This window comes from Anthonomus grandis, chromosome 4 (assembly GCF_022605725.1).
Source record: "Anthonomus grandis grandis chromosome 4, icAntGran1.3, whole genome shotgun sequence".
NCBI lineage: Eukaryota > Metazoa > Arthropoda > Insecta > Coleoptera > Curculionidae > Anthonomus > Anthonomus grandis.
This window is the reverse complement of record NC_065549.1, coordinates 3,024,991-3,042,541: the sequence shown is the minus strand read 5'-3', so window position 1 is coordinate 3,042,541 and position 17,551 is coordinate 3,024,991. Positions and strand designations below refer to the sequence as shown.

General features: G+C 30.8%; 1 protein-coding gene across 2 annotated transcripts in view; it reads left to right on the top strand.

The window, feature by feature from the left end:
* Window positions 1-127: 127 nt before the first annotated feature.
* LOC126735495 (importin-7) overlaps window positions 128-17,551 on the top strand; it is a 30,935-nt gene continuing 13,511 nt past the window's right edge. For both annotated transcript variants that reach the window (XM_050439503.1, XM_050439502.1), the window contains exons 1-10: window positions 128-328; window positions 5,890-5,985; window positions 6,047-6,262; window positions 6,319-6,477; window positions 6,537-6,683; window positions 6,749-6,867; window positions 6,924-7,095; window positions 10,772-11,248; window positions 15,245-15,388; window positions 15,499-15,801. In XM_050439503.1, the coding sequence (XP_050295460.1) occupies window positions 245-328; window positions 5,890-5,985; window positions 6,047-6,262; window positions 6,319-6,477; window positions 6,537-6,683; window positions 6,749-6,867; window positions 6,924-7,095; window positions 10,772-11,248; window positions 15,245-15,388; window positions 15,499-15,801 (1,917 nt within the window). In that variant the 5' untranslated portion in view covers window positions 128-244. The remainder of the gene's footprint in view (window positions 329-5,889; window positions 5,986-6,046; window positions 6,263-6,318; window positions 6,478-6,536; window positions 6,684-6,748; window positions 6,868-6,923; window positions 7,096-10,771; window positions 11,249-15,244; window positions 15,389-15,498; window positions 15,802-17,551) is intronic.

Genomic DNA, 17,551 nt, shown 5'->3' with positions numbered 1-17,551 from the left:
ACAAAAAATGGCCGCCACCGGATTCATACAAACCAATTGTAAACCGGTGAACGCGGCGTAACCTGAATAAACAAACCATTAGTTCAAAAATCTCAGTGTGCCGCGCTTGTCACTACAAATGTCATCCGTCATTTTTGATAATCTGTCAAAAATTGCGGTCGAGCCGGAGCTTCTTGTGAAATTATCGTAAAATTAAAGAAAAACAGGGAAAAATTCGAAGCGGTTTAGGAGAAAAACCCTCAAAATGGATATTCGTAAGGTGACGGATTTGTTGCGGTCCACCATCGACCCCAACCAGCGACAACAGGCCGAAAGCCAACTGGATCAGGTAAGTTGTTACAGCTCCGGGTTCAACATGTGCTTTTTGCATTTTGGGGCCCATTTTTTCCTTAATTCCCCCCATACTGCATCGTTTGATGTGCAGCTAGAATGCCGCTCTATCATCCTATTGTCATAAGAACATTTACAGTTTAACATTTTTTTTTCATGACTTATCAAATTTATTTTGTCTAGTAGAGGTTAACAGCACATTTGCTAAATTTATGAACGAATTACATGGAAAAACGCTTGTGCTATTATTAGAACGCCGACTCTTGCCACTGTTTATCATCACATTTAATCCAAGGAATTCCAAGAGAATTTTCATTTATAATTCACATGATCCTGATATGGATCCTAAGTTTTCAGTATAATTAGTAAACTGATAATTTAACAACCTGAACATTTAATGCTTACATTAGTGCCACAAGTGATTAATTTATTTCTGAATTTCTTCCTTTAATATTATCAATGACCCTTCTGATATCAATAGGACTTAAGGAAATAGAATGAGGATTCTTATTACCCATAAATCAAATCAAATATTTATTAGTATTAAGACACAAAAATGTTTATACTCAGTGGACAATCATAAAATTAAATGTTGCACAATTTAAATACATAATTTTTAAAAAATATATATTTCCAAAGTATTATATATTGGAAATTCATTATTAATAAAATTCGTTGCAATACAGTACAGGAAGTAGTCCTCAATAGAATAAAAACCTTTTGCATTAAGTAATCTTTAACCTTCTGATTAAATTGCCTGTATTCCCATATCCTTACATTAGTAGGGTATTGAAAACAAATTATGCAAAAATAGTCTGTATGTCTCAATATTCCTGAGAGCCTGCAAGAACCTTGGGACCTGTGGAGGAATCTAAACTACAAATCAATACTTTGAATGCAACATTGAAATTTGAAAATACATCTATTTTAAGCCTATATGACATTACTATCTGCTTTTTTCCTTGGAATCTTTGGGCATAATAAAGGAGTTTCTTCAACAGGAATTCAATAATTATATGTGCAAATTAGTTAGAAGATTTCTTGTCATACTTTTTTAGTAATAAGATATCTATGCCTCTACTAAATTAGGTAAACTAAATTTGACCAATTGGCACTTTTTAACTACTGGTCATTAACAGACCCGAAAGTGCTTCTCTTTAAATACAACAAATATGAAATAAAATCTGAAATCTCATAGGAGACAATTGGATTCACTCATCTGAGACCATCTGCAGACCATCTCCAGATATCCAGTTATTCTTTAATTTACAAGTTTTGAAACATTTGGTTTGAAATGAAAAACAGGGAAGCTTTGAAGTCAGTAAAAATTTTTTTGTTAAATTTCAAAATTAGTCATAAGTTTGGAAAAAAAAATTTCTAGGCATTTTAGTTTTTTCAGATAATTTTTATTCTGGGCAACTTTTCAAATTATTTAATCATTGAAATTGTTTTTATTTCTTCCAGGCAGTTGAACCATGAATAAGGGTAAATCATTTCATAATTAAATTATTTTTTCTCTCTTATAAACACTTAAAGTATGAATAAAACTGACTTAATTGAGTCTGAATTCCAGGCTGAAATTAAGGTCTTATCATGTTCATTTATTTCAGATAATGCTTATAATATGTAGTAAGCTAACAATATTTTTTTTAAATTGATTCAAAGAATTGATCTAAAGCTTATACTATACAAAGTCTTAGTCATCAAATCATATGGGTTGGGAGATACCATACACACACACACACACACACACACCATATGAAGTCATTTCACACTTGACCAGATCCGAATGTAAGAAGGTCATAATTCACAAGGTAAAAATCGTTAAAAACAATAAACAATTAGTATAAACAACAAAAAAAGCGAAATGAAAAGTGATAAAAGAAAGTGAGAACTTCCAATATCTGCACTAGAATGTGTTTTAGTAGTGATGCTTTCGCTTTATGACCGGCGGCATCGCGGAGAACTGTTTTGGAATTCATTATTATTATATCATTATGTTATTTATTGTTATTGTTTTATCGGATCGAGAAATTGTGACGTTTGTTCAGTACCAGAAGTTTTCGTGTCAATTTTTTTTATATGCATTTCAAGTCGTTCAGTTAAAAAACAATTCCTGAATGAATAACTACTTCAAAGAAGCATGAAGGGATTTAAATGGCCTTTGAGAGATTCACAATGGATCTGCAAATGGGGTAATAGAAATTTTCAATGATACCAGTAATTTATCAGTAGAAGACTCTTTTTATTGATCATGCTCATATTCAGTCATCATTAAAGTAAATCATTCAACATCTGGTAGAACAAAGAAGGTATCTGAAGACACATGTTTCTGCTTTTTTGGCTTATTCAGGGCAGGGCAATCAGAAAACGAAAGGAAAAAAGACATTAGAGATTAGGAATAGGAGCAAATAACCAATTTGTGAAATTACCTTTGGTTTTCAGGAAAAATAATTTTTTTCTTCCAGGCAGTTGAAATACATTGAAAGAGCAATTTATTCACTACTTAAAACTGATTTTCATTGGCAAAGACTCCTTCTACTGATGACATCTTCATCAGATAATTTATGAAATTGTTACAGAATTAATTTGGCATCAAATTCCTCTCATCTACTGATAATACTCATATTGATGGTAATGGTCTAGGTGCCAAATGAATCAAATTAATAGTTTTTATAATGCCATCGTTAAAGGAAATCATTCACTCAAAGAAGATCTTTCACCTATTTATGATGCTCATGACTCCATTAAAGATAATGCGTGTTGAGTAATTAGATATAATTATTTATTTCTTCCAGGCAGTTGAAATATATTAAAAGAGAAATTTATCCGCTCCTTAAAACTGATTTTCATCAAGGGTTATCTGTATAGATCCTTCTACTGATGATATCTTTATCAAATTGTTTAGAATTGTTATTACAAAAATAACAAGAGATGAATATTTTTAGGAACCACTGGCATCAATTTTTAAAATTCCTGTCATCTACTGATGACTTTATAATTAATAAGGCATATTGAGGAAGTAATTAAAAAACGCATAAGTGACCTATTTCTTTAAGGAGCAATGTATCCACACCTTATAACTGATCTTCCGATGATAAATTAATGATTATAGTTCATTCAGCAATCATCATAGGAGCTTTTTTATATCTTTTACAAATTATATGGAAGAATGGATTAATGTTAAAGATGCATAAGAAGAATAATGAGGGAAGATCAAGATTTCCATTCAAATTCATTTTCTGCCTTTAAAGCGTCATAACCCTTTACTCTCATTCACTTATTATTTCCAAAAATGTGGTAAAAATAAGTGGTGCCTCTCAGGCAAGCAATCTTGCTCCATTGATCTTTTATCTATTTGTCAATGATAGTACTGTTGAGTCTGAGTGTCATTTATTTAGAGATGACTTAAAAATTTATCACCTCATAGAAACTAATGAGGTATGTGTTCCTGAATATTGAAAGGTGCAAATGTATGTTAATCTCAAGTACATGCAATGAAATAATGTACAATTGTAGGTTAGGTAAAGGTTCTACAACATGACCACTATGTGGGATTTAGGACAATATACTCACATTTAACAAATTAATTGATGAATTTGTTAAATCTTCCTTGAAAACTCTCACTTTCCTAATTAGGTCAACAAAAGAATTTAAAAGGTTGGGCAGTATTATTACCTTGTATAGGAGCCTAATGAAATTAAAATTATTTTATGCAGCAATGGTGTGCTTTTCCAACTTTAATGTCCATATAAATAGACTCAAATATGTGCAGAGCAGGTTTTTGAAATATTTATGCTTCAAAATTGATGACATATACCCTCCGAGGCAGTATCGCTGTAAGTTACTCCTACAAAGATTTAATTTTTTATCTCTAAAGCATTGTGCTGTTCTAAGCAGCCAGCTTTTTTTAATTTAAAATATGAAAGTATAAAATTGACACATCTCATTTTCCTAGAGGTTTAAACTTGTGTGTTCCGCCTATCCACACTAGAGCTACTTTTTACTCTATTTAGAAAATAGACCTACTAACTTGTTTGCTATTACTGTTCCTTATTTTTATTAAGGGTGTCATAGTTTGCTTCAGTAATATAAATTTTTTATTGGTTGCTAAATATCTATCTTTTGACTCCTTATATAACATGACCTCTATTAACTCTGGGTATACTGACATTGTTAAAGATCTGGGTTTATATTTTGATGAACAACTAAATTTTAATTCCCATGTCATTGCATAATTGTAGGGAACTTCCAGTTCTGTTGCAAAATGTAAAAGGTTATATTTGTCATTGGGGGTCTCATTGTTCGAATATGGTTCGATGATCTGGTCTCCTTATTATAGAAGAAGTCTTTATTAGTTTTTTTTTTGTAAACTTCATTTAGGAATCCATGTATGATGATGCTTTTAATGTTTTACTTATAAAAACTTTACATCAGGCATGTATTAATACAGGCCATATTTCTATATGTAAACTTATAAATGATGCAGGCGGTTTGCTCTGATCTCCGAAGCAGGATACCTTCCAATGTTTTTCTCTTGTAATTTTATAGGCTGTTCTCATCATAGACTAGCTATGCAATGCAATCAATCATATTCAAAAGTAATAGTGTTTAATTATTTATCTATATTATATGATTTTTTTTGAAAATAAGATTGATCCAATTAATTAAATAAATAAACTTAGCAGCAAATGATCCCTTATATTGAGATATGATTTAATATTTTTCACAAAAAAAAGGTACAATACCAACGATAGTTAAACTATAAGCACCTAATGGCTTTAAAAAAAAAGTCTAGCCTGCGACAAAGTAGGATCTTATTACACTGGTTCAATATATGTCTAAATGGCGAGCAATCAGTTACATTATTATAAAAGGCCTTTTTAGATTGTATTCATAAATTAATCTTAGGAACCAAAAATTGTTTATTAACTGTACATTTGTTAATTTCAAGTTATTGATGAAATACATAAAAATAACACTCTGAAGTGATGTCCGCTTTTGTAAAGAGATCATTCCAAAATCCTTAAACATTCTTCCATATGATATTATATAAGGATACATATGATTTTTTTTCCCAAAAAGAGTTGGAAAAAAATCCAGAAAGATTTCCAAATGTTGACTTTTGCCTGTGGTGTCCACATAACAGAAGCATATTCAAGGTGTGTTCTCACAAGTGTATGATATACTTTAATGATACAGTTAATACTTTTAAAATAACTACTCTTTGTCATAAGAAAACCTAATATTTATATGCTTTTTTACAATGTATTCTATAGGGTGTACCGATAATGATATTGACCTGTGGTACTATAACTACAATTAAAAACAAAATTACTGCATTGATTAAGAATTTATTACCGTTTCTTTTGCCTGCAGTATACTCTGTAGTTGTGGAGCTTGGGCTTTTGGTTGTCTTTGAATTATTAGAATTTTTTACCTAAAGTACATAACTTACATTTTTTTTATTTACCTGTTCTTCAGTTGTCTTTTTATTTGAAATTTTCTGTTAGACAATATTTGGTAAATTAATGAAAAATATAAACCTTTTCCTTGTAGATTCACAAGATAATCGGATTTGCTCCGGCCCTTTTACAAGTCATCATGATGACTGATTGTGATATGCCTGTGCGGCAAGCAGGTGCTATATATTTGGTAAGTACCACAAAGACACTCTAACACCGTAGTTCCGCTTGAATAATGCTAAAATATTTAGAAAAACTTGGTTTTATCCAACTGGCAAGACCGAGAAGCGGAAAATGGTCAACCGGTGCCGTTCGCTTTACACGAACAAGACCGGGCATTAATCAGGGACAGTATTGTGGATGCGGTGGTGCACGCTCCCGATTTAATTAGAACGCAACTGTGCACCTGCGTACACATTATGGTCAAACATGATTTTCCTGGAAGGTGGACCCAAATTGTCGATAAAGTACTGACGATAGGGAAGGTTTTCTCCCGTTTTTTTAATGATTAATCAACTTTTAGATAAGCGTTTATCTTTCAAATCCTGACCCGAGCGGATGGCACGGGGCTCTCCTGAGTCTTTATCAATTGGTAAAGAATTTCGAGTATAAAAAGGCTGAAGAAAGGGCCCCACTGCATGAGGCCATGAACTTGTTGTTGCCCCAGCTGTATCAGCTAGAGGTTGGTTTCATGTGAATTTTTTTTTTTTTTTTAATGTAAAAAATATCGGAAAATTTTAGATTAGGTTATTGCCGGATTCCTCAGAACAGTCTGTGCTACTGCAAAAGGAGGGGTTGAAAATTTACTTTGCCCTCACACAGTATATTTTACCTTTGGACTTGATTAGTAAGGAAACTTTTGCACAATGGATGGAGGTTTGTAGACAGGTAAGGAGTGCTGAGGAGTATTTTTGTCATTTTCTATATATGTTTTTTTTTTAAATATAAAATAGGTAATAGAAAGAGCAGTACCCCCTGCAGCACTTCAACCAGACGAGGACGAAAGACCCGACTTGCCGTGGTGGAAATGCAAAAAATGGGCCCTCCACATACTTTATCGCATGTTTGAGAGGTACATTCTGGGAATATGTGTACGCGTATATTCTCTCTTAATGCTGGCTTTTTTAGGTACGGATCTCCCGGTCATGTGTCTAAGGAATACAACGATTTTGCAGAATGGTACCTGCAAACGTTCAGTACTGGTATTTTGGAGGTGCTACTGAGGGTACTGGACGGGTATAGGGGTGGACACTGGGTGCCGCCCAGGGTACTGCAACAGACTTTAAATTATCTTAATCAAGTGAGTAAAACAAAAATGTTTAGAAATTTAAGTTTTTGAAAAAGGTTCATAATTTAAGATAAAAATTTGTACATCCAATTGATACTTATTTCGGCATTTTTCACAAAATCTATGGGGTATCGAAAAAATTTCACAAAATCCATAACTCAAAAACCACTGAAAACAGAAATTTTAAAATTTTTGCACGCAATCCTTTAAAAGGATTAGATTGGAGACCTGTTTCAGGGTTTTTCATGAAATCCACAGGATGTTGAAGAAAAATTATTTTTTGGCAACAGGTTTTTTTTTAAAAAATTCCATAAAATGCCCATAACTTGAAAATCACTTGAAATCAAAATTTTAAAATTTGTACATCCAATACTCAAAGGATTTAATTAGACACCTCTTGATATTAATAATTAATACCAAAATTAAGTAAGGAAAGTGCATTTATAATGTAAAATGAAGATAAATGCTTAGCTACTTGTTCGGTTGATTTTCATAATACATGGATTCCTTTGCTAAAGAGAGAAGTAGATCAGGGTATTCTCAAAATTAATTAATGATTTAAAATATTTGATATTCATGTATTTTCTATGATTAATTTACATTAAGATCGCACCCCTTTAATTTTAAAAAAGTAACCTTTGAAATTTTTGTTATCTTTCAAAATAGTTTGTCAAACTATTAATAAACCGTCAAATCATATAAAAAAGTATATAAAGTATTTTCGAATTAGGAAGAAATTTTGATGATACTACATTGCTGAAAATTTAAAAGATAAATATATTTTATTTTTAATTTAATTTAGTTATACTTTAATTACCTTGATAACGGTACTAGATATAACTACCGAAACGTTGGTTCAAATTAGGTATTTTAAAAAAAAAGTAGGTCTTGTTTTTTATCGTTTTTTAATTGTAATATTCATAACAAAGTTAGGTAGGATATTGAAAAGAAGAAACGAGCTCAGAGATTAATAGATTGAACCTCAGCTCCTAGGTATATAAAAAATCTATTATACATCAAGTAAATTATTGTATTTAAAACTTATTGAACTTAAATTAAATTAATTATATCGAACGGTATCGTTACAGGTTTATGTTCATATTTCTTTTAAATACGTGAATAAGTCTATTTTCTTCTTGTTTTCAGTTGTTGAGCGTGTGAGATAAAAATTTCTAAATTGATTTTTGCTATAAGTGACGTATTACCCAATATAATAAGTAACTCATTATGAATTCGTCACAACAATACAGATTACACACCTCTTGCAGCATTTTGCGTAAAATTTACAGGGTGTTGGAAAAAATGCATATTTAGAGAACATCTTTTTTTTGTCAATCAATTTCACAAAATACTCTTAACTCAAAAACCACTCAAAATCTAAATTTGAAAATTTGCACACACAATCTTGAAAGAATTTGATTAGACTCCTATTTCGGCATTTTCCCTAAAATCTATAGGGTGTTGAAAAAAAATGGATTTTTGGAAAACAGGATTTTTTTTTTTTTTTAATCACAAAACGCCTATAACTCAAAAACCACTTAGAATAGAAATTTAAAAATTTGCACACACAATCCTCCAAGTATTTCATTGGACACCTGTTTCAGCATTTTGCATAAAATCTACAGAATGTTGGAAAAAAATTGATTTTTGGAGAAGAGGTTTTTTTTCTCAATAAATTTCTCAAAATACTCTCAAATACTTCCACGAAATGCCCATAACTCGAAAACCACTCAGAATAGAAATTCGAAAATTTGTACATGCAATCCTTGAAGAATTTGATTAGATACCCTATTTCAGCATTTTTTGAAAAACAGATTTTTTTTTTCAAAATGTCACAAAATACTGTGTGGACTTTTGATGGGTGGTATGATGATTAAGATTCTGTAGTTATGCAGGCTTTGTTTTCTATCACCTATTAGATTTAACTAATAGTTTTTATGATTGAAAATTCAAATTCTTTAAAATCCATACTGTATAGCAATTTATCTAGGCCGTATTATATTACAATATTAAAATTGATTTAGGGTAGGAACGATTTATAGGCTAAAATTTTGTTTAATTGGGGACTTTTGCATTAATGATATTTTTCCAAATAAACGATTACTTCTACTACCACTACTCAAAATAGAATCTCAAAAACCACTTAAGATAGAAATTTGATGGGGTACCTCTTTCGGCATTTTTCATAAAATCTACAGGGTGCTGAAAAAATTGATATTCTGAAAACGGGATTTTTTTGAAAAAATTTCACAAAAATTCTCATAACTCAAAAACCATTTAAAATAGATATTTGAAAATTTGTACACGTAACGCCTCAAAATTTGATTAGACACCTATTTCATTATTTTTATAAAATCTACAGGGTGTTGAAAAAAATGGATTTTTAGAGAAAAGATTTTTTTTTTCAAAATATTTCCCAAAACACCCATAAGTCAAAAACCACTCAGAATAGAAATTTGAAAATTTGTACAGGCAATCCTTGAAGAATTTGATTAGACACCTATTTCAGCATTTTTTATAAAATCTACAAGATGTTGGAAAAAATGGTTTTTTTTTTATAAAATGTCCATAATTTGAAAATCACTTAAAATATATAAAACATTTTTAGTCCCAAGTCACATGAGGTCCTTTCTACGACTCTTAATGAGAAATTAAAGTTAGTTTATTCGTGTCAATGAATTGAAACTTAATTTGTTAAAATCAAAAGGTGATGATAATTGGAAAATCTAAAACAGATAAAGAAAATTTCACTAGAAATTTTAGTATTAAAATGAATAATGCAAATATGGAATTTGTTGTCAGAATAAAATACTCTGGATTTATATTAGATAGTCAGTTAAGTTTAAGATCCAAGTTTTCTTTACAAACAAAGAAATTCATTTTTAACAAATTCAATTTTATTAATCTGGATCACTGCTTTATTTCGGAAACAAAACAGATATATTATATAAGTTGCAAGTATTGCAAAACAGAGCTATGCGACCATTTTTAGTAAATATGAATTAAAAATAAATATGTTAAAATCCTTAAATTGGCTCGATATAGACTAAAGTTATAAATTTGAACTTCTTTTACCCATTAGAGTATGGTTTTGTGGTCCTAAAGAGAAATAATGGAATTCATAGTTATCAGACAAGGCCACAACATAACTTTCATGTAAACACTATAAGAATGTCTTCAATCCCTTTTTGGTTTGTTCTACAAGAGTCTGTCTTTGTACAACGTACTGTCAAATGACTTAAAATTGGAACCTTTGTTAAAAACAAAAACCTGTGTGTAGGTTGGGTATTAAGTTTTTATTACCTATTAGATTTAACTAACAGTTTTTATGATTGAAATTCTTTAAAATCCATACTGTATAACAATTTATCTAGGCCTTATTATATTACAGTATTAAAATTGATTTGGGGTAGGAACTTTTAAATATTTTCTCGTAAACAATTTTAAACTTGGTAACAAGATTTTTCTTGGTATCAAATTTTGCATTAATTTTCCAAATAAACGATTACTTCTACTACCACTACACTCAAAATAAAAATCCTGGAAGGACTTGATTGGACACCTATTATTTAAGCATTTCTCATCAAACCTAGGGGTGTTCAAAAAAATCGATTTTTTCACCAAAATCCTTATAATCCAAAAACTTGAGCACAACATACATACAACATATAATAATTCTAATTTTTAGGCCGTATCTCACGCTCACACGTGGCGCATATTAAAACCGCACATGCCCGCGATAATTCAGGACGTCCTCTTTCCCCTGATGAGTTACTCGGCGGAAGACCACGAACTGTGGACGGTCGATCCGCACGAGTACATCCGCGTGAAATTCGACGTGTTCGAGGACTTCGTGTCGCCGGTCACTGCCGCCCAGACCCTCCTACATTCTGCGTGTAAGAAACGCAAGGAAATGCTGAACAAAACGATGGCGATGCTGACCCAGGTGCTGACGAATCCCGCGACGGAGGCCCCCCAGAAGGACGGCGCCCTTCACATGGTCGGCTCGTTGGCCGACGTCTTTTTAAAGAAGAAAGTTTATAAGGAGCAACTGGATCAGTTGTTTATCAAATACGTGTTTCCGGAGTTTAATAGCGAACGGGGCCATATGAGGGCGAGGGCCTGCTGGGTGCTGCATTATTTTGCCGAGTTTAACTTTAAACAGGTGAGGTTTGATTTTGTTTCTAGTTTTGCAGACTAAAATATGTGAATTGACCCAAACATTCCTAGTTCAAAAGTTGAGACCGGGTGTCAAAGGTTCATTTTTGTTTTTTCTTATTGCTTGAAAAGCATTTCAGCTTTTGGCATAAAATCTGTAGCATTATTTCGCACTAAATAATTGACCATAACTTTTTTCTGCTCTCATGTATACATAAACTGACTAAAAAATCTTATTTTCACGTATTTCCACAACAAAAATGGTCTTTTTACTTGAACTGTCTACAGTTAATAGTTTTAGAGATTTTGTTTTTAAAATTTTTAATGCATTATGTCTATGTTTAGATGGCAAATTCAAATATATGTCAGATTTTGATACTGTTCAGTAGAGCGCTTTTAAAGGCAGTCTTAATTATTGATATGCATTTGATGAATTTTATAGCTTCACTAATTTTCAATTTTTTTTTAGATTTTTGTTATACCAGGTGACACAGGAAAAGGGAACACTTAATAATTTTTTTACTTTTTAAGATAAATAAATGAAATTTGATATATCAGTAGAATAGTTGCAAAAGGTGAACGTCAATGACGCTTACTTTCTTATTTTAAATGAGACACTTGGTATATTATCACGTATTTCTATAGAAAGTAATATTCTGAGAATAATGATGGTATAATTGCTACTTTGCTACTCATAGAAAAAAAACGATATTTTAAATTTGGGTGCCATGAAGGCGTTGAACGTTTTAATTTTTAATTAAATAATCATGAAAAAACAATATTCATTGTATTTTATTACTTGAATGTTATGAAAATTTCCAAACCAGCAGTGGTACTCTCGTAACTCGATAAACATAGAAGTAGACAAGAAAAAAGATGGAAAAAAAATGTCTTTCTATGCACTCGCTAACCTTTTCTCTATGTCACTCGGCATCGTTCTGCTTTAGACATTCTTATACTACCCAATCTACAAACATTAGACTATTTTTATAGCTAATGGGATTTTTCACAGCCCACAATGTCAATTATTGGAATGTCATTCGACATTATCGATCTTTTAAGTAATAAGTATGCTTTGTTATTGTTTCTGTTTTCATCCTATATCCATAAGGGATGCCGATAAGGGAAAAGTTTTCTTATAGATTTTTGAAGTAATTTTAGGTAATTTAATCAATAAGACGGCGAATTTTATGATGGATCCTCCTAATTTTATCTTATCTCTTTCCTAGTGTGTTATAATAGCTTAATAAATTTTTTATTTTTTTTATTCAAATATATTTACTATTAAATTTATATTTTAATATTTGTCTTAAAATATAGATTTAAGATAATAATATTATTAATTTTGCTTTAGAAATGGAAGAGAAAGAACAAACGATTGAATTAAGGATAAAAGGATTATACACTCGCCGCCACAAAATTCCGCCACCCTGAAATATTGGCCAAGTTTCATGTTTTATAAATTTTTTATTTTTTATCAGATTCTCACGATTTTGCCATCAGTTTTTAGATACATTTGTTGTGATTTTTTAAAATCATTTTGTAAAGTAGCATTTTTCGATTAGGCTATATTATACAGGAGTAAAACAAACTGTTGTTTTTTCTCGTAATTTCAAAAGACCCTGTAGGAAAATTAAGATGGATAATTCTGTTTACATACTGTTCCTTGTAATCTTTGATGTATTCTAAACATTTCGATTTTTGATTCATTCCATTATCTCATTTCTGCTGCGAGCTGCAAATTTTTTATTAAAACGCTGATTTGAAGCGTATTTTTATTAGGAGAAACAAACACTAAACTATTTCATAAAGTTAATTAAAAATCGCGGCATCGAATGAATAAAGTTCCTTATTCTTTCTTGAGGAATAGCCTCATATTCTTCGATCAGCGTTAGTCGTAAGTCTTGCAAGGTCTGTGGTTGTACAGGACGACGACGAACGGCCCTTTTAAGTTGATCCCAAAGATGTTTTATTGGGTTGAGATCCGGGCTACATGCTCTTCAAAGATATAAAAAAAATTAAACGGGCGCTAATAGGGGATACTACCCAAAGTTGCGTAATTTGACAACCCTGACAACTGTAAAACACGAAAAATGTCGAAATAAACAACTGTCAAAATTAAAAAATCATTGGCACGACTTAGCAATAGGATCTGATGAATTGGATATAAGGATTTTTATATGTATTATCTATCCTTTTCTTATACCTTATATAAATAACACATCTTATTAATTATTACTTAATAAATTCAATTTTTCCAAATTAATGGTAATGCGCTATAATTACACTCCTGCTGTAAGAAAATTTAAAGATCTAAGATTAATTATTGTTGTACCCTGCTTGGCTAACGTATTAAAAAAAGTTATCTATCGAAAACTTATTCAAAATAATAAAATACTATTAGACCTGCAATCTGAGATTCGAAAGTGCCATAGCTGTTCTACGGCTTTGATTAGTAGGATTTAAAAGAGATGTTCTCTCCGATTTTTAAAAAAACAATATTTGACAGAAAGAAGTCAGCCTGTTATGAATGATGGAATATTACCTAGTTCACAGCATATTCTCTGCGAAGTTTCTTAGAGATCGGTTGTAAGCCCATTATTTATAGAAATATTAATAAAGTAATAAAAAATTCACTACTACGCAGATGAGATGCAACTATATTACTCGTTTTTTATAAATCAAGCTCGTGAGTCGATTTAATTTATCAATATAGACTTATAGGACTATAGAAAACTTATGATCTATTTCTCTACAAAATTCTCTTTATATTTGGCCCTAAAAATGATGTGCACATTGTAAAAAATCAATTGAATGTTAGGGTGGGAGACGTTTTTTTTAGAAATAAGGGAATTGTAAAAAATGTCGGTCCTATTTTTGACAGTAAAATGCAATTTCACCAGCACGTATCTAATTGTTTCCAGAAAGTTTATTTTAGATTAAAATTATTATACAGCAATCGCCACATTCTATCGCAAGCATGAAAAAAAAATTATTAAACTTTATCGTTGTGTCTTGACACAAATTCAAGAAAATCGAATACAAAGAGTTCGTTTCGTAAATATGAAAGAATTTCTTATAAAACTTTGCAACAATCAGGGGTACTGTGCATCTTTTTATAATAATAAAATTCTTTTTTTATAGATCGCATGTACATAATATAAATATTAGATTTTACACGAGTGTAACATACAGATTTTTTTCTACTACCGAAGAAAACATTAAAAAAAAATCAAAAATACCAAATTACTTTACGCACTAGTACGACGTAAAAAAATGATTATGATGTAAACATTATCATTATTGATATGCATTTGATTATGCAATTATCACAGCTATATAGTGCAAGAGTCCGATGGTGATGAATGAACTCATTGAAATGCATAATTCTTAATAAAAAGATTGGCATTTTAATTTGTGGAAAAAAGTCTTCCAGCGCTTCCTAACCGACTAGAATGGCCTTCTATTTACAAATAATATTTCAAAACTTTACAACTCTATTCCCGATTATTTCAAGATTTTAGAACCACACATCCTTAAACATGAAATCTATGATTATTATTTCCAGCGAAAGAATTAAATAAAAAAAATAAATTTTTATGCCCTATCGACAATTGTTATGGGTGAAATTAAACGCACTTGTTATTTTCTCAACTACCCGATTTATTCGCTCCAAGTATATTCTTTTACCAAGTAAAATGCAGGGCATTCATAAAAATCACCCATACCTTTACCCAAAAAAAAAAGGTTAATATTCCATTCCGATAGGCTCGATTTACGCCACGACTAATATATTATAATTTATTTTACGTTGCCATTGTTACACAATATGTAATTTGTGATTTATAATTTGTATAAAATGATTATTCATATGAAAAAAGTCTCGGTCTAGTATAATTAAGATACACTATGGATACAATTAGGATTGACAATAATTTATAAATCTATTTTCCTAAATTGTGAAAATAAAGTTTTATAATTATTGGAAAAAATTTTTTTTTAGGAAAATGTATTAATTGAAGCAGTAAACCTGACCATCAGAGCCCTGCTATTCGACAAAGACCTGCCGGTTAAAGTGGAGGCCGCCATTGCGTTGCAATCTCTATTGAACTACCAAGAAAGAAGCCACAAGTACATTGAAACACAGGTAAATTTGGTAAGGAGGCATAAAACGTCCAAAGTGTGCTATAGGAAAATCTAAAAACAAATCAATATATTTCGGTAGTTACTAAAATAAAAAAAAAACATGTTTTAAAGGTGAAACAAATCGCGTTAGAATTGCTCACGATAATACGGGAAACGGAGAACGAGGACGTGACCGGGGTGATGCAGAAGTTGGTGTGCGTGTTCACGCAACAGTTGGCCCCGATCGCGGTCGAGATTTGTCAACATTTGACGAGCACGTTCACGCAAGTGCTCGACACCGACGAGGGGTCGGACGAGAAGGCGATCACGGCGATGGGGCTGCTCAACACCGTCGAGACTCTCTTGACGGTGATGGACGAGCAGCCGGAGGTGATGAGGATGCTCGAGCCGACCGTTTTGCAAGTTATTGCCCAGGTGGGTTAGGAAAAATACTCGTAGTTTGGATGTTAATTGGTTCAATTTCGATTGATTTTAACTTGACTTTAAATTAACAAAATGTCAATATATATATATATGGAAATTAAATTTGCTGTTGGTAAAAATAAAATAGTGCTTCACACCATAATTGTTAGTGCTAATACAAAAATCTCATCGATTCTTCTCGTACAAAATTGACGAAAATAAAGGAAAATACACAGTCACAATTTTATAACATTTAATAAATTTCGAAATATTTTGTTATGAAAAAATACAGAAGATTATTCATTTGGCAATCATAGACTTGTAACCAAGTATAGACCAAACTACTCATTTATAAATAGAATTTTAAGCCAATCTATAATGGCAACGTTGTATTGTTTTTATATTCCTAATTTCGCAAAATGGTAGGCGCGTTTTTAATATACTGGCTCATAATGTATTTAATTTTGAACCAAAAATTAAAAATGTTTACGTCTCTGGCTTATAGTAAGTCTAATTAGAGATTGCTATTTTATTTACATTTATATAATATTATGTATTTATATTTACATTAATATAACTGACAAAACTTTGAGGTTATGAACTAAAAATAATAAGTTGACAAATACATTAAAAAATAAATATTGCCTTCGGATGAATATTAGACTAGTAGATTTTATATAATGTCTTTTTGATGTGGTACAGATATACAACAAATAACAATTTTTAAAATAGTACAGAACTGTTTTTCTTCCTGACATCAAGATTGGATGGGAATCTAAAGAAGTACATAATTCTTATTTGCCATATCTTTAAACCTAATTAGGTACTTATTATATATCTCTATTAAAAATCTTTGGATATATTATTATTGAAGAAAAGTATAGTTCATTACACGCAAAAAAGGGTATTTCATTCCGAAAAAACGAGTTTGAAATGAAACTTGTTGGGTCTATCCTTGATTGTAAGTCTATGCAATATATCAATATAAATTCAATGGCTATTGAGACAAATAAAATAGTGTTAGTACTGTTAACAAAACAGAGAGAGCTTAAACGAGATTTCGAAATTTTTTGTTATCACACACAATCAACACATCTAAGTGGGGAAAAGCAGCAAGCTATGATTTTTAAAACTGAACAAATAAAATTGATTTCTTTAATAAGCACACTCTACGATATACATGAGAAATATTAATTCTTCTGCAGCCAGTTGCACGTCAGGTCTAATTTTCTACATAATTCTACTCTATTTTTACGAAGTACAAAAAAGTAATGAAACTTTTGTCAAATTTAAGCATCTAGAAGTAGATGGCTAAATAGCCATTCTTACGCTAGATGAAATTCATTTAAAGCCTTTTTTGATTTAAAGGGTAACAGTATTGTTGAATATCTTTACAATTCAAAAGAAGTCGCCATTGGTGCTTACATATTCATGTTAATTAGTTTAAAGTCTTAAATAAGTGATACGGCCTTGTAGTATGAGGGGGAACATACAAAAGTAATTTACAACCATTATGGGTAATACAAAACTCTATATTAAAGATAATTTTTAAAAAAGATAGGCGATATCCAACTAAATCATTGTATAACAGAGACATCTACAACTTGACTCTTTATACATACATTATATTTGTACCTATATACATAAAAAAGAAACACTAAAAAAATTCGTAAACCATCATCATCAAACAGGAGCAAATGTTAATAGATACATAATTATACCACCAAATAAAAAAACTAAATTAAAATTTGCAAATTATTTA